General features: G+C 51.9%; 1 protein-coding gene across 1 annotated transcript in view; it reads right to left on the bottom strand.

The window, feature by feature from the left end:
• Positions 1–9,146: 9,146 nt before the first annotated feature.
• Positions 9,147–23,801, bottom strand: part of TXNDC16 (thioredoxin domain containing 16) — a 39,067-nt gene continuing 24,412 nt past the window's right edge. Inside the window, exons 16-22 of the mRNA XM_030949302.1 lie at positions 23,425–23,554; positions 23,294–23,300; positions 18,960–19,044; positions 14,517–14,655; positions 13,805–13,965; positions 11,824–12,014; positions 9,147–10,860 (exon numbers count right to left, since the gene is read on the bottom strand). Coding sequence (XP_030805162.1) covers positions 10,574–10,860; positions 11,824–12,014; positions 13,805–13,965; positions 14,517–14,655; positions 18,960–19,044; positions 23,294–23,300; positions 23,425–23,554 — 1,000 coding nt within the window. The 3' untranslated portion in view covers positions 9,147–10,573. The remainder of the gene's footprint in view (positions 10,861–11,823; positions 12,015–13,804; positions 13,966–14,516; positions 14,656–18,959; positions 19,045–23,293; positions 23,301–23,424; positions 23,555–23,801) is intronic.

The raw sequence follows: 23,801 nt of genomic DNA, 5'->3' as shown, positions 1-23,801 counted from the left end.
TGCCAGGGGCTCTGAGCTCTCCCTGGAGCCTTCTCCTCTCCAGGTGAGCACCCCCAGCTCTCCCAGCCTGGCTCCATATCCCAGATACCAAGGATGTTCAGCAGGAATTTTCCAGCACCACTGGATTTCCCTGCACAGGAGGGTGGGAGCACAGGGGAGTTTGGACTGTGGTGGATCAGTGAAGATCCAGGGAGTGGGAGAGAGCAGAGCAGAGTGACAGAGTCCTTGCATCTGATGATTCAACTCCCAACCATCCCCAGGATCTCAGAGGGATGTTGCTCAAGAAAGAAAAAAAAAATCATGGAAAGCTGAGGACGTCCAAAGGAAATGGACAACAGGAGGCTTGTGATTAAATGGCTTTAGCTCACATCCTAAAGGCAGGGATCTGCTTGGGGACAGGAATGTGTAGGGCTGGCCCTGCTGGCTCACACTGAAAGTCTCTTTGTAGCTCATCTCCAGCGGCAGACATGAGCTGGGATTTAGGGAACAAGTCCAGGGACAAGGGGAGCCAGAACAACCTCAGCTGGTGATTCCCAAAAGCCAACCCAGCCCCTTCCTGAAGGGACCCCACCCCCAAGGCACCTGGGGGCTATCCAGGGAGTCATCCATGGCTGGGGAACACACCATGGGGTCTTGGGGATGTCCTCCCAGGGCAATTGCAGCCAGCTGGCCCCTCTGGCATGGCAGGACATGAGGAATAGTCGAAGCTCTGCCATCAGGAGCCAGGCTGGGCTGTGTCGGGAAGCTTTTCCCATTCCCTGGGAATCAGAGTGCACAGAAAAGTCAAGTCAGATGAATTCAAATATGTGAGACCTGTCCCAGCTGGAGCAGACTCCTCAAAGCCAAACTGCTGGCTGTGAGCAAGGCAGAGAGAAATCCCTGCTGGGGAAAAGTCCAGCTTTGTCTCTTACTCAGCCCAGGCAGCATTCTGGTGCCCTGTGTGTCATCCCTGCAATCTCCCTGCCCTCCTGCATCCTCCATGGCCAGGCTGCCCCGCAGGGAGCAACGCTGGCACCTGGCAGTGCCCCAGCACCCAGAGCCCTCCCTGCTGTGGGGTGGCATCCCTGGGTCACCGAGGTCCCCAAAAGCCACAGGAGATGATTCAAGAGGGATTTCCTCTGGCCAGGGCAGCGCTGCCCTGGGCTGACACAGCCTGAATCACATCCCACCCTCCCATTTCACTCTCCATGGCTTTCTCCTGAGCTGCTTCACTCCCAGGGACAGAGATCCCCGTGTGCCACTCCCAGCAGTGGGGACAGTCCCTGCTGGGTGTCCCAGTCCTGGTGGAGTGAGGGACACATCTGTCCCCGGTGCAGAAAGCTGCACACAGCAATTCCAGACTGGGAGAAAGGGCTGGGTGTCCCTCTGGATGGATGGAAAGAGGGAAGGATGCCACTCTCTGGATGCCACCCTCACCCTGGGGGTCTCTACTCCAGATGCCACCCAGGATGGCCACCCTGGTGTCCTTGGGGATGGTGAAGGTGCCACACAGGAGGTGACCCACTCCCAGCATTGGTGTTGGGACCTCCAAACCTTTTGGGACCAATCTCCCACCCTGCTCCAACACCCAACAACCCAAGGCTGCAGCACCATGTCCGAGCTGGAAGCCACAGACATTCCCAACTCCTGTCTCCAACACCTCTGGAAATCATGGAGTGAGGATAAACAGACAGGTTGGGGTTTGGTGGCTTTTTAATTTATGGATTTTGTGTTTTGCTGATGCCCCAGGGATGGGGATGAGTGCCAGGTGGGACACAGGGATGTCACAGCCAGCCCTATAATTAAGCCAGCACTTAATTAAGCTCCAAAAGCACTTTGAGTGCATCCCTGGTAGGGAGGACTCTGGTGAGGAGCTCAGCCTGGCCTCAGAGCAGGAGAAGGAATGAAACAGGATCCTGCAGCACCTGGAGCCTCACTGCTGCCTCCTCCCCAGCCCCAGGGGAAGAGCAAGGGGCTGCAGGAGAGCCAAGAGACCTGGAGCTTTTGGGATTTGTCCCTCTGGGGTTCTCAGCTGGTGTCCCTCCAGAGCCACAATCCCTGAGGATGGTGTGGCAGAGTTGCCAGCTCATATTTATCATGTTCTTCTTGAAAGGAGGAGGAAGGACGAGTGTCACCAGGGTGGGGACCCAGGAGGGGACACTGGCCAAGTGACTCAAACTGGTTATTCCCACCCTGGTTGTCCTCTTAGCTCACTGCCAACATCTGGAGATGGGTGTTGTCACCCACCCTGTGTCCTTTTGGGGGCTGTGCCCTTCCTGGGGAGTGTGTAGGGATTTGGGGAGTGGGATTCAGCAGGAGGGAAATGCAGGATGCCAGGGATGGTTCAGGAAGAGGCAGGATTTGACTCTGGACACATTCACCTGGCAAGGAATCCCACCCAGAGGTTCCTGGTGCCTGTCCCTGCTGCCTGCTTGGATTTACACCCAGCTCTGGCTCCGTGGGAGCGGGCTGAGGTTTCTGAGCTGGGTGTCTAAGAGTGGGTGGGTGTTTCTGAGCTGGTGTTTTCCAAGCTGGGTGTCTGGAGTGGGGAATCTGCTCCATCCCTCTGTGCCCTCCAAAAGCACACAGCCCCTTTGAATCCACAGGTGCTGATTCCTGGGGGCAAATGAGATTATCTGGATGCTGGCTCCCACATTTCAGCAGCCCTGTATTGACAAGGAGGATGATGCTACTTTTTCCCTATTCAGCTTCCAGGTCCATGGGATGGGAGGTCTCCAAAAGGAGCCCCACAGATCCCCCCTCTGCCACTGGAAGGTAATTAATGGGCAGATGTTGGTCATTCCCTTTTCCCATCTCTGTCCCCCGTGTCTGGGAGCTGCTCTGGGCTGGGGGACTGTGGCTGCTGCCCACAGACACAGTTCCAACTTTGCTCCTGAAAGCTTTTCCAGCTATTTTTGGGCAGCAAATGCCTTTCCAAATATTTGCCTTGGTGTTGGTGCCTGGCCCTGCTCACAGCTGGGGCTCCCTGCCTGCTCCCTGCTGTGCTAAGCTGGACTCTCCCAGCTGCAGCATCCCTTGCACTTCCATTTCCAGGATCCCACCTCTCCCCATGGGTCACTTCTCCCACCCATGTCCCCACAGCAGGTCCAGGATCCACAGGGAGCCACCTCAGCCCTGCAAAGCTCCCACTCCCCAGTGTGAGTCACTCACAAGCCCAACTTAAGGAGAGTCCAAGACTTCAAACTCAGCAGGAGCCTGAGGAGATGCTCTCCCCTCTCCTCTGGGCAGGATTGCTCATGGAGCAATGCTGGGATAGAGACACCATGGATTTCAACCTCAAGAGCCTGCTTCAGCCTGGGGACAAGAAAGAACAGCCTCAAGTCACTCCAGAAGAGGTTTAGATTGGATATTGGGAAAAATTTCTTCGTGGAAAGGGTTGCCAAGCACTGGCAGAGCTGCCCATGGCAGTGGTGGAGCCACCATCCCCAGAGGGATTTAAAAGCTGTGTGGATGCCCTTGGGGACATGATTTGGTGGGACCTTGAAGTGCTGGGGGAATGGGCTTGATGATCTTAGAGGGCTTTCCCAGCTGAAATGGTCCCAGGATTCTATCATTCCATGGCTTTGCCCTCTCTGAGGCTCCTGGATTTTACTCTTGGTGGATCCCTGTGCAGAGCGAGCTCGGGCAGCGGCCAAAGCAGAGAACACCCCCAAGTTTAGCAACAAAGACCATCTGTGCTGCCAGCAAGCCAAGAAATCCCAGCTGATGGGCTCTTCCCCATCTCCCCTCCCCACTGGAGAGCCCAGCTTGCCCTGCAGGGCTGCAGCAGAGCTGGGAGCTCTCCCACCACAGCCGTGCTGGGGAACCGTCCCGTGCGTTACCGCAGAGCTGAATCATGGGCTCGCGGCCACTCTTTCAACACACAGGAGGGATTTGGCAATTCCAGGGGCTATTAATAGAGCCAGGCTGCTCTCCTGGGCCCCACGCCGCGCTGGAGGGGTGAGGGAGAGCAAAGCAAACTCTGAGAGAGGTGAAGGGCTGAGTTTACCTAAGGAGAGGTCGGGAAATAACTTGTCGGGGAGCAGGAACCAAGCGCTGCCCTCTGCCCACTTATCGCTCCCGCTCCCTCTGCTGAGCCAAGAGGGAACAATGGACAAAGAACAGCAATGTCCCCAAGGGGACGTGCCACTCCTGCTCCCTCCACGGCCCCACAGAGCCCTGGGGGCTCCTGCTCTGTGGGAACAGCAGGAAAGGCACTGGGAAGGGATTACTGTGGGATGGTTCGTGGTGGGTGCTGCTCTTCCAGCCTGGACTTTGACTTCAAGCCCAGCCTGTGAGTCAAGAGCAGTGAGAACCTGTCAGGACCCAGGACATCCCTCTGGCTGTCCTGAGCAGCCAAAAGCCCTGCCAGGGGTCTCAGAGACCCTGGCACAGAGCCCAAGATGCCCCTGTGGTTTTGATTATGACCCGTGGAGCAAGTTACCAACCTTAGATGAAGATTTGCAAGCCATGACAAATTAAGTAGAATGGTAGGGAATTTATCACAAGGTGAAAAAGTAGATTTTGGGGTTTTTAGAATGGGGATTCAAGGGGGCAAGATGGAGGGATCTGGGCATGTCCAGCCTTTCTCCTTCTTCTTCTTCTTGTCCTCCATCTTCTGCTGTGATGTTGGCACCTTTAGATTGGTTTAGAGTAGAAGCTCACTGTCTAACATAGGTGATAGGTATTGGGAAGTAATTGTAAACATTGTACATGTAGTTTTTAGTATAAAGCCATAACACCACCCTGGGGGCAGGCAGAGTGCCTCTGTCTGTCATGCTGAGTGGACCTCAGCAGGACAGGAGAAAGAATTCTATAGATAAGACACAATAAACAACCGTGAGACCGAGAAATGAAGAGCCCTGACTCTTTCTTCAAGCGCCGGGCCGGGAAAAGAGACTTTCCAACTTTTCTCAGGGTCACTCTGACCAGCGAGAGATCCCGACAAGAACCTGCAAGGACCTGGTTTGGGAATGGAGCAGGAGAGCAGAGCTGTGGGTGCAGGGCTGGAGGTGGAGCATGTCTGTGGGAATGAAAATACAGACAGAAGGTGTTCTGTCAGGAGCTGGTTTGGATTGATCTTCCCAGCTCCATCCCAATCCCCATCCAGGAGGATGGAGCCAGTGGTGTCCTTGAGACCCAGCTCCTGCCCATGCTGGGCATGGGGCAGGAGGGATGGACACCCCATCAAACAACAGGCTGGGGGCTGGGGGTACTTTCCTGGGCCATTTGTATTTTTAGCAATGGAAGTGCCAGGTGGAAGAGCCACCCTGTGTTGTGAGGATCCCCATCCTGCTCAGCCACCACCCCTTATCCCTCATCCCAGCTCCATCCTGTACCCTCCTGTCATCCCAGCTCAGCTCCTCAGCCACCTCCAACCCTGCCACTATGGCACCAATTGCTTCCCATCCCACCCCTGGACCAACATCTGTCTGTCTGTCTGTCCCCAGATTGTCCTTGCTTGGTCCCCACCACACTGACAGACAGCAGGGGCATGGTGTGGGCTGGGGGAGCTGGTTTGGGGTGGGGAGGGGACATGCTGCCAGTGATGGACAGGCTGGGGAGGGGACACACTGGGGTGGGGACACACTGGGGTGGGGACACACTGGGGTGGGGACATGCTGCCAGTGATGGACACACTGGGGAGGGGACACACTGGGGTGGGGACACACTGGGGTGGGGACATGCTGCCGAAGATGGACACACTGGGGAGGGGACACACTGGGGAGGGGACACACTGGGATGGGGACACACTGGGATGGGGACACACTGGGATGGGGACACTGCCAGTGCTGGACACACCAGGCAGCTGCGGGATCCTTCTCCTTCCCCTCGGGCGATGCCAAGGGCACAGGGAACACGTGCAGGGCACCAGGATGGATTGCATCGCCCTGGATGTCCCCAGGGGTGGGCTGAGGTCTGCAGGAGGCTGTTCCAGACACCCTCGGCAGCAGCCCAGCCTCAGCTCCGGACAAACATTCCCGGAGCCAGCGGCAGGGGAGGGAGGAGCTCCGGGGCAGGGATCAGAGCCAAGCCGTGCTGGAGAGGAACCTGCCCTGCAGGGAAAGCATCTCTGCCAGGCTGAGCCACCAGACGGGATGGACGGACTGGTTCTCATTGTCCCCCAGCCCTGCCAGCCTCCCTGTCCCCACCCAGCCCCCAGGATGAACCCAGGGGACATGAGCCAGCTCACCAGGTCTTGTCCTGCTCCACATCCTGCTGGAATCTGTCCAGGCAGTCTGTCCTTCCCGTGGCCCTGCTCCTGCCTGGCAGCATCTCCCTCCTGGGGACCAGGTCCTGTCCTGCCTCCTCCCTGCTGCTGCCACCTCTCCTGCCATCCTGCAGCTGTATCCCAGAGCAGAGCCTGGCCATGGAATGAGGCTCCCCAGGAGGGGCTGGGGCTGCCCATCAGTGCTCCAGGATGGGCTGGGAATTTGGAAATTCTCAGCCAATCTGAAAAATCCACATTTCAACACAAGGATTTGTCTCTCAGCACCCAGGTTCTGCTCAAAGGGTGGAAAACCTGGAAGGAATGCTGTGATTGTTTCCAATGTCCCATGGTTTTGAGACCTCTAAAATCTTTTAAATGTGGAAAACACAACAGACACTTTAAATATTCCCTCTGCCCTGAAGTGAGCACTGCTGCCAGCCTGGCCTTGTGGGATTCCTAAAGGATGGGGACAGATCAGGGAATCACAGAATATCCTGAGTTGGAAGGGGCCAACAAGGAGTTCATGGAGAATTTCCTGTTGTTCTGGACAATAAATTGTTTTGCTTTCAGTACAAGCATATAATCCTTTTTTGGGTGTGTGTGTATCTTTGTTTTATCTTCTGATAATTTAAACACCCCTTGAAAGGCTCCTGAAGCACATCCAAATAGCTGCTGAAATGAAGTCCCACCAGAAGAAGAGTTTGGTCTGAAGCTGCACTTGATCCGTATCAGCCAGGAAATCTTGAGCTGAGCCTGCACCCCCGAGGAAGGCAGAGCTGTGGTTTATCCAAACATGACTTTTATTGTTAAACGGTTGAAGAGAGAGCTGATAACATCAGTGTCCCTGGTGAGCTCACCTCGCTTGAGCAGCAGCTTTGACACGGGAGGTTGATGAGCAGGAAGACCCTGCTGGCTTCTGGGTGGAGGAGAGATCCTGCTCCTCCATCCTCTTGGGACAGGACAGATCCTGCTCCTCCATCCTCCTGGGACAGGACAGATCCTGCTCCTCCAGCTTCCTGGGACAGGACAGATCCTGCTCCTCCAGCCTCTGTGTGCAGGACAGATCCTGCTCCCCCATTTCCCTGGGACAGGACAGATCCTGCTCCTCCATCCCCCTGGGACAGGACAGACCCTGCTCCTCCATCCTCTTGGGATAGCACAGATCCTGCTCCTCCATCCTCTTGGGACAGGACAGATCCTGCTCCTCCATCCTCTTGCGACAGGACAGACCCTGCTCCTCCATCCTCTTGCGACAGGACAGACCCTGCTCCTCCAGCCTCCTGGGACAGGACAGATCCTGCTCCTCCATCCTCCTGGGACAGGACAGATCCTGCTCCTCCATCCTCTTGCGACAGGACAGACCCTGCTCCTCCATCCTCTTGGGACAGGACAGATCCTGCTCCTCCAGCCTCCTGGGACAGGACAGATCCTGCCCCTCCATCCTCTTGGGACAGGACAGACCCTGCTCCTCCATCCTCCTGGGACAGGACAGAACCCACTCCTCCAGTTTCCTGGGACAGGACAGATCCTGCTCCTCCATCCCCCTGGGACAGGACAGGTCCTGCTCCTCCATCCCCCTGGGACAGGACAGATCCCACTCCAGAGGGAATCACTGTCCCTCACAGCTGCTCCCCAGAACATCAGCTCTGCCTCCTCTGCCTCACTTCTCACCCAAGGCTGTAATTCCAGGCCTTGCTGGATGGGAACCAGAGCAGCCTTGTCCAGTGGAAGGTGTCCCTGCCCATGGCAGGGTGGGACTGGATGCCCTTTAAAGGTCCCTTTCAGCCCAAACCACTCTGTGGCTCTGATTCCATAAACACCCTCTGAGGGTTTCTTTCCACCCTGCTCTGTCCCCAGAGCTGGAGTTGTTGGAAACAGCCAAGTGCTGGAGCATTTCCTCTGGTGGATGAGGAAATTTTAGGATGCAGACCCCCATCAATCTGCCCTCAGTATCCCTAACATTTTCCCCCTGTCCATACAAAACCTGGCACATTTCTGCTTCCATGGATTTCCCTGAGTGCCTGTTTGGGCTACACACTGGAAAAGACATTTTGTATTGAGAAATAAAACCCCAATAAACTCCAAGCCAGCTGATGTGGTCCAGGAGCATGACCTGCATCCAGAGCTGGCAGTCCAGCTGGATTCTGGCAGTGATGGGACATGGATAAGCACATCCCTTCCCAAGTCTCTGTGCTAGCACCTGCAAGATGGCCTCAGCTCAGGGCTCTGGGCATCCCAGCCCAGCTTGGGAGGCTGGAGCTGATGGACCCCACTCGTGATGCTGGGGATGAAGCCAGCAGAGCTGGGATTATCCAGGCTCGGCCCCTCATGCAGCAGCATCCCCACAGGATCCCGCTGGGAAGCTGTTCCCGATCTCCAGCGCTCGCTGGTGACGCCCCAGCCTCACTCCAGCAGCACCGGGAGAGGCGGGGATTTGCAAAGGCCCAACGGAGATGTGGCACTGACCCCTGCTGACAACTCCTGCCCCAGCCCTCCACCGGAGAAGGGCTGTGCCTGGAAGAGGACATGTGGATAAGAGCAGGGATGTGGGAATGCTCCTCAAACTCTGGGGAAGGAAAGGATCCTGCTGATGAGGAGGGGCCCCTGCTCCCACCACCCAAAACATGCAGAGGAGCCTACTGGAGATGGAATTTATTTAAGATGCAATGAAAAACCCAATCATTGCACTTCAAACTGTCAGTGGGCAGGGATGGATGGGATAATGGGATGGAATTCCTGGCTGGGAGGGTGGGCAGGCCCTGGCACAGGGTGCCCAGAGCAGCTGTGGCTGTCCCTGGATCCCTGGCAGTGCCCAAGGCCAGGTTGGACAGGGCTGGGAGCAGCCTGGGACAGTGGAAGGTGTCCCTGCCATGGAAGGGGTGGGATGGGAATTAAGGTCCCTTCCAACCCAACCCATTCTGGGACTCGATGCTGATGATCAGGGCCAGCAGGGGAAATGAGCAACGTTCAGTTTATGGAATTCAGCAGCGTGAGGACCTCACGGAGCAGAGGAATGACGGGAACACACGAAGGATCTGTTCACACCCTTCCCTTGGGAATCTTGCCTTTGATCAGCAGGCTGCAGTTTATTCCTTTAAATACATACATTTTGGCTCAAGGCCTGTCACTCAGTCCAAAAATGGTCACTCTCAATTAAGGCCTTCCAGTGCAGCCCAGGACTAATAATCTATTTCTGGGTATTTCAAAAGACTCACAGCCACGTGTGCTGCTTGCAGGATGAGAAATACTGAGTTTGCAATGCTCTCAGCACTCCCTCACCAGCATTTTTTCCTCTTCTCAGTAATTTCAGAGCCTTAAAGAGTAGGAAGAGGATCTGACTGTCCCAGCACATCTCAGCAGTGCTCTGGGAGGAAGATCAAGTTCATTGAAGGGAGTGGGATGATCATGGAATCCTAGGCATGGAATCCATCTGCTTTCAACCTCCTGCCGTTTCTTGTTCCCAGGAGATGTGCAGAGGCTGGAAATCCACTTCCCCAGCTTTTGCATCTCCCCACTTAGGTTTTGGATGTGAAGCAGCTCCATCCCACCTTGGAAGGGTCCAGCCTTGCCCTTCACCTCCCTCCCCTGTTCCACAGCACTCAGCTTTCCACAGACCTTGCTCCCTGCACAATTCCCAGCTCAGGAGGCACCAGCCTTGCTGCTGTCACTGAGAGCAAAGACAAATGGAGGCTGCAAATAGCCCCTGGGCTTGTGACCAAGAAAATGCCAGCAGTGAGCAAAGCCATCTCCCAACCTGCCCACCCTTGGGATTTGCTGGCAGAGTTTTGTCCCAACTATTCAGAACTGTTGTGTGACCTGAGCTCTGGCTTCTGGAATAAATCTGCTTTGACCAGATCCTCCTCTTCTTCCCCTGTGAGGATGAACAAGCTCATGAATTCAGGTCACAAGTCAGGTGTAAACACAACTGGGGGCTGGTTGGAGCAGCCCTGGAGTGGTGGAATGCTGGCTCCACACGGTTCCAGTGCAGATGGAATTGCAGGATTTTCTGTCACACATCAGTAGAGCTTCTCCTGCAACCAGGGAGGAGAGAAATGGGCTTTTTATCTTGGAATCATTCACCCACTCCTGCTCAGGGGCAACTGAAGTGACTCTGAGACTTGGGGAATCTACAGAGCAGGGCTGAATTGTCTTTTCCAGTGTAGCTTGTTGCTTGATGAGCTCCCAGGAGCAGCCAGGGAACAACAAGTGGGACGTACAGACATCTCCCTGCCACCAGAAACCCCCAGCACAGCCCTCAGCAGCAGGGAGTGGCCTTTCCTTTCACCACTCCTTGACAGCTGAACCCTCTTCTCTCCTTGGAGAAAAGGCTGGGACAGTGCCAGGCTTTCCAGGGCAGTCCCACACCTTTCCCCAGGCGGGCTCTCAGAGCTCGCTGTGCCTCTTGCCCTGCTTGTCCCTCGCTGCCAGCCTCGGCGCCGTCCCCCGCAGGCCCCTCCCAGGGGCACCAACTTCCTCTGCTGTGCTCTCCTGGGATGGCTCCTCCCGGATGCCACTGTCCCCTCCAGCAGCGTCCCCTCCGGGGCTTTTGGGCGGGTGCTGTGCCGGGGTGTCCCCGGGCCGGGGGGACAGCTCAGGCACAGATGGCTCCATCATCTGCAGGAAGTCGTAAGCAGGGAGTGGTGGCTTCCAGTCCTCCTCAGACAAGGTACCTGAGCAGCAAATACAGCCCCAGTCAGTAGGTGAAGAGTTATGCCCCACCTCCATGGATAGTTCCCTTTCTGATGAATTATGGGGTTTTTTTTCCCCCCATTCTAATGAATACAAAATTAAAAATCTTTTCTGAAAGATCAGAGAACCACAGAACCATCTGGGTTGGAAGGGAACATAAAGATCATCTCATTCCAACCTCTGTCACGGCAGGGACACCTTCCACTGTCCCAGGCTGCTCCAAGCCCTGTCCAACCTGGCCTTGGACATTTCCAGGGATCCAGGGGCAGCCACAGCTGCTCTGGGCACCTGTGCCAGGGCCTCCCCACCCTCCCAGCCAGGAATTCCTTCCCAAAATCCCATCCATCCCTGCCCTCTGGCAGCCATTCTCTGTGTCCTGTCCCTCCATCCCTTGTCCCAAGTCCCTCTCCAGCTCTCCTGAGGAAGGCAGATCCATGCTGGCTTCCTCCAAAGCCTCATCAGGCTGAGCAAGGCAGGAGGGATGCAGTGAAAACTTCACAGCACAAGCCAACCCTTTATGTCCTAAAGCCCTCAGTAAAACACCAGCTCCCTCATCCCTTCCCATCCAAAAAGAAATGCAGGAAGGTGCCTGAAGAGCAGCTACTTCTTACACTGTCAGCTGGGAGCTGGGAGGTTTTTTATGAGCAAGCTGTAGTTGGGAATGGGAAAACTCAGCCAGATTTGGGGATTATCACAGAGAAAAGATGTCAATTCCAAACTATCCACGTTTGGCTCTGAGCATTAAACAGTCCCAAAGCAAACTTGTGAGTGTGGGCATTCTCTCTTGGCTGGACTATTTGTACTTCTGCAGCTCTAACAAGCAGAGCTGCTTTTTCCATCGTTAAATTCCAGGGCAGACAATTTATTGCACGTAGAATCTTCTCATAAACACACTGGAGCTCACAGTGTGTGCTTGGGAACGTTCTAAACCTGTGTCCACTTACTGCTGGGAATCTCCAGTCCTGCTTGGAGCTTCTCCAGCCACGACAAGATGTTCATCTCCGTGATGGACTGCTCTGAGGGGAACTTGAACACCTGACCCCCAGCATGGAGGTTCACCCAGAGGAGAAGGGGCAAGGGAGGAGTGGTGGAGAAGTATGTCCTCAGGATCCCATATCCCACTGGAGTCTTCTTCCTGTTGGGAAAAGGAGATTCAGGTTTGGCAGGACAACAGGACTGAAAGGCAAAAAAAACCCACCAAAGCATTTGGGTCACAGGCAGCAAAGCACAGTCTGGTGGGACTGCAGAAGCATCACCCCTGGAAGTGTTCAAAACCAGGCTGGACAGGGCTTGGAGCAACCTGGGAAGGTGTCCCTGCCCAAGGATGGGCTTTAAGGTCCCTTCCAACCCAAACCATTGCAGGATTCTGTGATTCTAAGCACTGTAAATAAGCCTGGTGCTTAAGGAACATGTTAGGATCCAACAGGGAGGGAGCAGACAACAGCCTGGATGTGTGAAGAAATCCTTGAGCAGGACAAACTGTGTAGGAAGGTGGGAGATGTTTTCCACCTAAAGCTTCTAAGAAGAGGTGGGACAAGAGTGGGACAGGTCCTGCAGCCCCCCAGGGTCAGGCCCTGTCTGCAGGGACAGCTGAGAGCTCCTTCCAGCCCCTTCCAGCTGCTGCCACTGCAATTCCACAGGGATGGAAAGGCAAATTCCTCAGGTGACACAGAGAGAGTGAAAACAGGACATTGAGCCAGAGGGACAGCAAGCCCACAGAGGTGCTGAGGCATTCCTGCACTATTTTAAGGCTTCAGGTCTGCGCTGGCTCTTGCCCTGGCAATGAGGCTTCTTTCTAGCATGAGGGACTTTTGACAAGGACATGAAGTGACAGGACACGGGGAGTGCCTTCCTACTGCCCGAGGGCAGGGATAGATGGGATATTGGGAACTGGGAATTCCTGGCTGGGAGGGTGGAAAGGTGCCCAGAGAAGCTGTGGCTGCCCCTGGATCCCTGTCAGTGTCCAAGGCCAGGCTGGATGGGATATCTTGGATAGTGGAAGGTGTCCCTGGCATGGCAGGGGCTGCAATGAGATGATCTTTAATGCTCCTTTCACCCCAAACCCCTCTGGGGTTCTGCCCTGTTTTGTGGCAGTGCCATTCTGCTCTGGCACAGGAAGGCTTTATGTGTCTCAGCAAGGCAAAGGCAGATGTGTAGGTGGGGAAGTTCCAGGGCTCTGATTTCTGGTGCATTACTAGCAGCCCAATCCCCTTCTCCCTGAGCACATGTGCATTTCCCCCTCAGCTAAACTCCAGCCCACGCTGGTCGCGGCTTCCCAGACTTCAAAGCAAGTTATGATTAAGCCACTGAAGTTTCTCTGGGCTTGGGCACAACAAACAGAGGCCAAAAAATTCAAAATGCAACTAAGAAGAGGAGGATTAAAAAAAAAAACCACCTTTCCTACAATCTTTTATTCTTTAGGTCTTAAATTAATTTTGTTGCCTGAATATTTTTTAAGTTTAATTTATGGGGCTTCTGGTTGAACCTTCTTGTGAAAATTTTCTTTCCCCAGTCAATGACCAGTCATTCCCTCTAATTGCTGGTGGAAAATCACCATAAGACATTCCAGGAGGGCAAATTTCCATTTTTTTTTCTTCCCATATGCACTTCATCCCATCCCAACAAAAATGCAAATAACACCAGACCCAGGGTCAAGCTACTACAAGCACCAGAGAACATTTTTCTCTGTTGAAAACGATTTCTGCAATCAATTAAATATTTACTAATTTTACTTTGTCAGGCAATTTTTACAGTTGCTCAGAACACTGAGTGAACCATTGCTCAATGGTTTGACCTCCAATTCCTGATGATTTCAGACCAAATATTCACATTACCAGCTTGTGTTCTCAGCAATTGCAGCCTCAGAGTTTTTTTCAGCAAGGTTTAGAGTGAGTTAATGGAAAGAAGAGATTTTCAAACACTCACAGGTTCAACCAGCAAACCACAAATGTCTGCTGGGGTCTTCCTTTTGCCAGCTTCAGCATTTCCTCACTTTCCACCTGACTGATGTCACCAGCACTGAACAGGATGAGGAAGGGTTTTCCCAGCTGCAGGTACTGGGGCAGATTTGGCACGGTGATTTCTGGCTGCAGAACATCACAAACAAGAAATTGGGGGTTATGGGGAGGAGAAAACAGGAGAAAATTCCAATTTCTGCTCTTAGATGACGGTGCAGGGGCTAAGCAAGGCTGCAATGTTTGAGTGGAATGTGGGAAGCAGGAAGAGGGCTGGGATTTTGGTGCACTTGGAGATGTCTTTGCCCAAGCCAAGTGCACCAAGTTCGTGGGAGCAGCTGTGAGCTTGGAGATGGGGATGTGAGCAGAGCAGGCAGAGGCTCCAAAAGGCACATGGAAAAAGCCCTGGGAATAGGGAAGAGACCCAGTAATAACTGTGACAAATAGCAGGTGAGTGACTCTGAGGCCAGTCCCTCAACTCCAGGGTCTCCTGCTCCAAGACCACACAGCACAGAGCAGATTTCTGTCCTGACTCCCTGCTCCAAGACATAAAATTTAAAAACAAACTCGGCACGATAAAAATAACAAGCAGACACGGCCGTTCCGCAGAACTCCACGCTATAATCAGGGCTCTGCAAATGACTGCAATGGAAAAAAGGCATTCTGATTTTATTTTTACTCACAAAAACGTCCAGCAGTTCGTATCTGATCATCTGCACCATGTCCTGCACGCTGTGTCCGGACAGAGCGATGCCTTCCATGCTCCGGCCGCCGCTCCGGGCCAGGAGGAGGGCAGGGGGGGACACGGAGTATTTCTGGGATCTGAAAAACAGGGATGGGCACAGGGCTTAGGACACACCCTGTCCCACATGGCAAGGCAAGATGTTTTCTATTTGCCAGTTGTATGGCAGTTGTCTTCTGCTCACTGGGCACTTTATCTCTTCCACACCTACTCCTCCGTCTGGGAGACACCTGCTGATAACAGCCATTGAATGTCCCTGCATGGCTGATAAGAACTACAGCATCCCACTGGGAGATGTGAGCCCAGAGGGAGGAGCCAAGCATTCCTGCCTGGATATAATCTGGAGATTCTGGAACACCAGCACAGCTTCTCCACTGGATTTCCCAGAGGAACAGCAGCTGCCTCTTCCCCTGGATCTTCAGAGGCAGAGACTGCACCCTTCTCCAGGATCCCTGCTCCAGCAGAACCACCCCTGACACTGCAGGAGGGCTGAGCCACAATTCCAATGGGACTGCTGCCAACACCCTGACCCACAGGGTGTCAGCTTGGGTTCTGACCCTGTCACTGTTGTTCTAGTGTACTGCATTGTTTATTTTATTCTTGTATTTGCTGGGAATCTGCCCTGATGAAGGCAGGAATGGTGAATCTGACTCCATGCTGTCAGAAGGCTAAATTATTACTTTATAATACTATATTATATTAAAGAATACTATACTATACTAAAGAATACAGAAAGGATATTTACTCAATGCTAAAAAGATAATAATGAGAACTTGTGACTCTTTCCAGAGTCCCGACACAGCTTGGCCCTGATTGGCCAAAGAGTCAAAACAACTCACAGCAGAATCCAATGAAACAATCTCCAAACACATTCCACATGAGGCAAACAGAGGAGAAGCAAACGAGATAAAATTTGTTTTCCCTTTCTCTGAGGCTCCTCAGCTTCCCAGGAGAAAAATCCTGGGGGAAGGAATTATTTCAGAGAATGTGAACGCCACATTTTATCTTTCTATTTTTCTTCCCTAATAAAGAACTGTTATTCCTGTTCCCATATTTTTGCCTGAGAGCCCCTTAATTTAAAATTTACAGCAATTGGGAGGGAGGGGGTTTTACATTTTCCATTTCACGAGAGGCTCCTGCCTTCCTTAGCAGACACCTGGCTTTCCAAACTGAGACAATGCATGTGCTGCACACAGAGCTGGAATCCTCATGGAGACATGTCCCATCCCTGCAAGTGCCCAAGGCCAGGTTGGACAGGGCTTGGAGCACACTGGGACAGTGGAAGGTGCCCTTGACCATGGCATGGGGTGGAGTGGGATGAGCTTTAAGATCCCTTCCAACCCAAACCACTCTGGAATTCTGGGATTTTATTCCTACTTCTTCATTTTCACACCTACGGTTGGGTGATGCAAAAACCCACCCAGGGCTTCTCTCTGCCTCCCCAGTCAAGGCACACAGAAGTCTCAGATTCCATCCAAGGGACACAATCACCCACACAAAACAGCCTCCAGGAGATTCAAGTTTTGTCTCAGCAAAGAAACCCAAAAATGCTGGTGAGGTCCAAGCCCCATATTGGAGCAACACACACAGGCTGCACCCACTCTTGCTGGAGTAGTCAGGTGATCCTTTGTCCCACAGTTCCCTTCTGGTAAGAGGGGTTAAAGTACTCAAAGAAAAGCTGAGAAAGTGGGAAAAGCAAAAATAAGAGAAGTCTGAGCAAAGAAAGGGCAGGGGGGACACCAAGCCAGGACAGCAATTTTCTAGAAGTTTGAGGAACTTCAGCCCTGGAGGCTCCAGATGGCACTGCCCAGAGGAAGGGTGTGGCAGGGGAAATCAGCTGCCTCTGCAGTTTTTGGAGTCAAGTCTGGTTTGTTTTTCAAAGGCTCCTGGCAATTTTTCAAAGGCTGTGGCACCAAAGAATCCCAGAATGGTTTGGGTTGGAAGCGACCTTGAAGTTCAGCCAGTTCCACTCCCCTGCCATGGCAAGGACACCTTCCACTGTCCCAGGTTGCTCCAATACCCATCCAGCCTGCCTTGGACACTTCCAAGGATCCAGGGGCAGCCACAGCTGCTCTGGGCACCTGTGCCAGGGCCTCACCACCCTCCCAGGGAGTTTAGGTCATCAATGACACAACAAGTGGAGGGAACTACAGGTAATTCATCTCCATGGTGTCCAACTCTTATGGAGGCCTTTCCTATCTTCCATCACAGCATTTATCTCTCTAGGACTAACACAACCACTGCAAACCTCACTGTGAGCTGATGTATTTACAGTTGATTAAGTCTGGCAAAACCCTAAAAAACATTTCATTAAGGGATGTTGAGCTTATTAAACTTCTATGGGTTTTACAGAGATTCTTTGGCTTGGTCATGGCTCAGAGGAGGATCCTCAGTGAGGATTCTTGCTCCCTGTATCTAGAATGCATCACCTTGTTCAGTAGCCTTTGATAAGCATCTGTGAGGGGGTGAGGCACTGGAAGAGGATTCCAGAGAAGATGCCCCTGGATCCCTGGAAGTGCCCAAGGCCAGGCTGGAATGGGCTTGGAACAACCCGGGATAGTGGAAGGTGTCCCCGCCCATGGCAGGGGGTGGAACTGGATGGGCTTTAAGATTTCCTCCAATCTAAACCATTCTGGGGTTCTACTCTATGATTCTATAAGGAAATATCTTATAGACTGCCAGAAAATCACCAAATTCCCCAGCTGCACTCTGTCCTGAAATGCCTTCTCCTCTTCCTGGTACTGAGGGCTTGTGCTGTTGCTCACCACAGCTTTCTATTTATACAGCAGGACCATTGAGTGGGTAACACAAGTCTTGCATTTCAATCAAAACCATCTGCAAACAAATACTTGGCAGGAATCTCTGACAATAACGACCTCATGCAAAGCATTTCTTCCTCAATGCCTTTTTCCCCTTCATTAGTGACCAGCCCAGCAGGTGCCTGCTGAGCAAACAGCTTTGCTCACAACAGCCTTTGTGTATCCTGCAGCTCTTTTTACTCTGGAGAAGGTCTACAGGATGCACAAAAGAGGAATCAGCTTTCTGTGACCTGGGAGCCATAAATATTTTCTCCTTGAGCACTGAGCTCAAGAATGGCTTTTCATTTTCTGAAGAAGGGAAGTGAGCCTGGCTCTTGCATAAGGAATTCCTGTAAGTGTTTACTTTCTGCTTACAGTGGAGAAGTCCATCAGCTACAGTAGCTTCACCCACAAATCACAGCCAAAATCCAAATTTGGCAGAAGGACTATCAATATAAACTGCACTAAATATTCCTGCTAAACAGGAGCAGGCTGCAGACTCCAGGAGCAGGAGCAGGGAGGTGGATTCTTGCATGTGTCAGCTTTGAGGGAACAAAGGCTTCTTCTTCAGCTGGTACCTTGAGAGATCACCCTGTCCTCTGCTTTTTTTTCCTTCTATCAGCTGGGCTGAAATCCTCAAGGAAGAGGAGTCTTAACTGATGCCTGGAGCAGTCTGGTTAATAGAGATGTATTCCCAAGGTATTTGCATTTTTATCCTCCGTGCTCACCACAAAAATGCCAGTGTGTCATCAGGAATGCATCACACCTCTGAGGAACTAAAGCAAATAATTCTCTGCTGCACTGCAGGGTGTTAAACCCACACCTGGAAAACAGCCCAAAGACATCCTGGGATTTTTAACTCTGCCTTGATAGCTAATTCCTGATGGAAATGAGATGCCAGGGCAGGCTGGAAATTCCCCCTGGATCCAGCTGCATTTCTAGGCACTGAAGCACCTCTCACACTCCAACCCAAAGCACCGTGTCCCTTGCTGGAGTCTTAATGACACAGGTAAGATCCCATTAACTCCCACCTGGCTTCAAGTCAGGGATGCAATTCCAGCAGGAATGCAGCTCCATGGCAAGACAACATTTCTTTGCAGCTTCCAAAGCATTTTCCAGCACCCAGACTCCATGTCCACTCCACTCCTAGCCCAAGTAGTCACAAGAAGTTTCTTTTCTGCCTGTTCTTGGCAACTGGGGGCAACCAACAGAGCAAGGGAAGGCACTGCAGTGAGTACCCATCAGTTTTTCCTCCCTCACATGCTGATGGTGTAATTTTTCCAGCCTGTTTTTTATTTTCAGACAGATTTGCTCCTGTTTGTGTGAGGAACACAACCACATCCATGGGGGCTGAAGGACTGAAAATGAAAGTGAGTATGAACAGCAGGAAGGTGACCATGGACAGGCTGAGAATCAGTGGCAGAGCCAAGGTGACAATTCCCTTTGGATGAGTCCTGAGCCATCTCCCTGCAGGAAAAAGTCACTTGTAGCTGTCCCTCAGCACAGTGACACTTGCTCCAGGCACTGCCTTGCACTAAGTGTAGATCAGTTTGAATTTTTCCCAAAGAAAAAGAGAAACCACTTACAAAGCCAAGGCATCATCTTCAAAATACATCCCCATCCTTACGTGGCCACTTAGGATGTTTCCTGCCTCTTCAAAAGCTTCCCTGGCTGGAAAAAAGACAAAGACACGAGAATAAACAATACAAAGAGAGGTGTTGAGGGTTTTTCCTGGAAACCTGATTGATGCCTGCACACATAACATCCTGCCAGAGCAGATTTTCAGGAATTAAACCAGGATTAGAGGCTCCCAAGAAATTACTGCAGCTCAGGGCTGCAGGCCATGGCAGGAGGAGCAGGCAGAGAGCAAGGATTAGGGCAAAATTCCCATTATGAGAACAGTGTTTGCCCTTCAGCTACCAGCACTGAGCCTCCAGGATCTGCAGGACAGAGGCACTGCTGGAAAATGAAATGTCTTTAAGGACTTAGAGTCTGTAAGTATTCTTGGAAACAGCAGACCAATTATAAGTCTAAACAAAAATCTTATAAATCCCAGTGACCTTTGAGAAATGATGGATGGTGGCTTTACTGGAGTAGGGCTAAGAGCCTGGAGATAAACCAACCTTTCCCTCAAGTGTCTCTTGGTTTATCCAGCTCTTCCCAGCAGACTGGGGCTGTTGCAGGATAAGGAAAAACCAGGCTGGGCTCTCTTGATCACAGCTGACACTGAGAGCACAGCTCCAAAACAAAGCTGACTGCAGAGCTGCTTCATTCCCTTATAAAAAGCCTCCAATTCCACAGAATTCCAGAATGATTTCGGTTGGAAAAGACCTTAAACTCATCTTGTTCCATCCCCTGCCATGGGTAGGGACTCCTTCCATCAGCCCAGGTTGCTCCAAGCCTTGTCCAGCCTGGCTGTGGTTTCAGGCAGTGCATCCAGGGAAAGCCAGGTTTTGTGGGAACGTGCAAGGCACGGTGAGGAGCTTGTGAAATGCAGAGATCAGAGCTCCAGACAGCTGCTGCCAAAGGTGGGGTGAGAACAGGGAGGATTTCAACACCACCAACTCCTCCTCCTCTGCACTGAGCAACTGAAAGCAACAAAACCAGCTCTTCTGACCCAAGGAGAGGGAGAAATCTCACTTTTTGGAGAAGCCAGGTTTTTCCTGAGAATCAAGGAGGTATCTCAGACAGAGCCATGACATAAATTGCTGTCACACACCAGTGACTGCTCCTCAGAACCTTCACTGTCACAGCACAGGCCAGCCCAAGCTCCTGGGAGCAGTGACTCAGAGCTCAGTAGATGGAGCTGCCTCTCAGTCGGTGACTTTTTGGTTCTTTGATTCCTGTTTTGCAGCTACACTCAAAGCTGTATTTTCCACTGTTTCCCAAGTGGCCCATAAACTTTCATTTAAATTGTTTTCCTTTTTCAATGGAAGGAGCTCCTTAAGGAGTGGCTCACTGAGGGCTCAGTCATTATCACAGAATCTCTGAATGGGCTGGGTGGGAAGGGACATTAAAGATCAGCCAGTGCCACCCCTGCCATGGCAGGGACACCTTCCACTGTCCCAGGCTGCTCCAACCTGGCCTGGGGAACTTCCAGGGATCCAGGGGTGCCCACAGCTTCTCTGGGCATCCTGTGCCAGTCCCTCACCACCCTCACAGGGAAGAATTCCTTCCCAAAATCCCATCCATCCCTGCCCTCTGGCAGTGGGAAGCCATTCCCTGCGTCCTGTCACTCCAGGCCATTGTCCACAGCCCCTTTCCAGCTGCCACAGAGAAATCATTCTTGGATGTTGCTTTCCAGCTCTTCTGGTGTTTGGTTACTTGATTTTATCAGTGCTGAAAGAAAAGTTCCCACCCCAAGTTCCTCCACCAAGCTTTAAATCCTCACTTGAGATATGAGCTTGTCTTGAAGTGCTGCCCTGGGTCAGCCCTGGCTGCAGGAATTCCCTCCTAAGTCAGAACAACCTCCTTGACCTGATGAGATCCTCTCTCCCTCTCACACTTCCAAATTTTCCCTATTTCTGGCTGTCCTACTCCCAGAGCCACACACCAGCCTGTATTTCTCCAGGTTCTTTGTTTTGTACCCAAAACCCCCTAAATTCACACAGCTCCACAGCAGACAGGAAGCACTTAAAAAAAAAACCATTTAAATATTTCCTAGGAAATTATTCCCCCATGAAAACACAATTTTCATTCCCTGAGGGGGCTGACCATGGTCCGCAGCACAATCCTTGAGCTGGAATCCCAGCTGCCCTGAATTGCACAAGCACAACTTCACTGCTTTGGGGACAAGAAGGGCTCAAACTGCCTGATGAGGAAGGGTCTAAAATCCCTGCAGGGTTTTGGGAAGCAGGATCTGAGCCTCACCCTTTATCCCTCTGGAGGGAGGCATCTTCTGAGTGTGCTCTCCAGCACAGCAGCTCCTGCTGCATCTCTCCTGCCTTCCTCACTGATGCTGCCAAGCCCTGTGAGGCATCAGAGCTCAGGGATATTTTTAAATATTTTCAAATATTTCAATATTTTCAAATATTTCTGAAGGTTTAGGACAGTTTTACTTCTTAGGATGTTTCCAGTTTCTGCATCAAAACCAAATTTCTGTCCTAGAAGTTCTCTGAGTCTCCAGAAAAACGTCGTAATACATTCACCTCTTCCTAGTAAATTTTATTTAGGATTTTTCCACCAAGTTTCTTTTAGCTCAGACCCCACAAAGGGCTTCTTAACATAGTCCTGATGCTAAGGCTTGGAAAACATCCAGGATGTTTTTAGCAGGACATCTCATTGCTCTGTTTCAGTTCACCAGAAATGACAATGACACTCACTGCTGCTCAGGCTTAGAGCAGGAATTCTGCCATGGGAAAATGGTTGAGAATTCCAGATAAATCTGCAGGTTGGTGAGAGGAGCAATGTGGTTCTCCTGACTCCAGTCTGATTTGATGCCAGAACAGCTGGCTCCAGGCTCCTGCTCCCTCAGGCTGTTGTGCATCACAGCTCCAGCACCCTCAGGAAGTGGGTGGAGAAGACATCCCAAATTTCATCTCCCTGTGGCTGAGTTACCTCCTGGGGCTGAGGATGCCACTCTGGACTGCAGATGTGCCCTGAGGGAAGAGGCAATCCTACAGGATCCACAAAAGCTCTCTGGAAACCCCCAAGGCTCTTGTCTGCATGGAAGGAAATGAAAACTTCTCTGTAGAATCCCAGAATGGTTTGGGTTGGAAGGGAGCCCAAAGCTCACCCAGTTCCAAACCCCTGTCATGGGCAGGGACACGTTCCACCATCCCAGGCTGCTCCAAGCCCTGTCCAACCTGGCCTTGGACACTTCCAGGGGCAGCCAGAGCTTCTCTCGGCTGGATTAAAGGTTTTTTGGGATCAGGAAGGTTTCCTGCTCTATTTACCAGATTATTTCTCTAGAGGAAGGCAGAGATTTGGCTCTCAGCTGGCTCAGGAAACACAGCCCAAGTGTCTTCTGGTTGGTTCCAGACATCCTGTCTTGTTCTTACCTCTTCCTTCTGGACTCTCTCACGTGAGAAAGTAGCTTGGTTTGCATTAAACCAAAGTTTAGAGGCATGAGGGAGCTTTAAAACGAAAAATAGTCTGAAAGTTTGATCTTAAGCAAGATCAGGAAGTTCTCCTATTTTTAAGGCAGCAATTCCCAGGAGGAGCTGGCAACTGAGAGTCTGTGGGGTTGGAAGATCTCAGCTCCCAACTGAGGCACAGAGCAGCTGTGGCTGCCCCTGGATCCCTGGAATGTCCAAGGCCAGGCTGGACAGAGATTGGAGCAGACTGGGATGGTGGAAGGTGTCCCTGCCATGGCAGGGGTGGGATGGGATGAGTTTAAGGTCCCTTCCCACCCAAACCATTCCATGATTCTGTGATTTGCCTGAAGTTCTCTCTCCAGACTGGCTTTATTCCCTCTCCCTTGGTAACACATTGTACATTTCTGTGTCCATCTATTGATCCATCATTGAGTTGTTCACATTTCTGTCCTTCTGATGCAGGAAACTTCTGTTTTATCTTATTGCAGTTGTTTTTTTTTTAAATAAAGGTTTTGGGTTGTGTGTTACAAGAACTGGGGCTACTGCTTCTTCATGAGAAGCCAGCAAGATCCAAGAGTGGATCTCTTCCTTTTTTATGGAAGAATATGCTGGGACAAGTTGTACATGGGCTTCAGGAAGAGGCTGATGGATCTGGGCTAAACCAGAGGCTTAAAGTGAATTTAGTGCCAGCCTACCACTACTTGGAAGGGACTCATAAAGAGGACAGAGCCAAACTCCTCGGGGTCAGGGGCAGGAAGTACAACAGGGACAACAGGCTTGGGAAGTTTCTACTCCCACAGTGGGTGTAGCAAACCCAGCTGGCAGCTGAATGTCCTCTGAGCCAGGCATGGATCTGAAATCCCACACCTGGAACCACCTGCTACCCTCTGACTGTACAACTGCAAAAGGCAGTGCCAGGTGTTGTGTTGTGAACTTCCAGCAGCTGCAAGCAGCCCTGTCCCACCAGGAATGAAGCTGGAGAGTGCTTAACCCACCAATCCCAACAAACCTTTGCTGGTGGCTGAGCAAAAACTCCCAGGAGTGAGGTGTGGTGGTGGGATGAGAGTTCAGATGGAAATTCCCCTCTTAAATATCCTTCTGCTTCATCCATGGTGGCCAATTTCAGTGGGCAGGAAACTTGGCTCCTGTGGAAAGGCAGAGAAAGAACCTGGGCTGTTGTTTTTTCTGCTTTTGGGGTGAAGAGACAACAGGGCAACCTCAACCCAACAAGGCCCCATCACAATGGGACAAGTGTGACACCTCATTAGAGACAAAAATTATCATTTGGCATGGTGATAATTATCACCAGAGAGGTGCTGGAGCTGGTGACAGCAAAGAGAGAACAGCCTGAGCCAAAGTGAGAGCCTTGGGATCCCCACTAAAAATAGCAGA

The sequence above is a fragment of the Camarhynchus parvulus genome, chromosome 5 (genome assembly GCF_901933205.1).
Source record: "Camarhynchus parvulus chromosome 5, STF_HiC, whole genome shotgun sequence".
NCBI classification, from domain to species: Eukaryota; Metazoa; Chordata; class Aves; order Passeriformes; family Thraupidae; genus Camarhynchus; species Camarhynchus parvulus.
The sequence above is the reverse complement of the archived record's forward strand: the minus strand, read 5'-3'. Positions and strand labels throughout refer to the sequence as shown.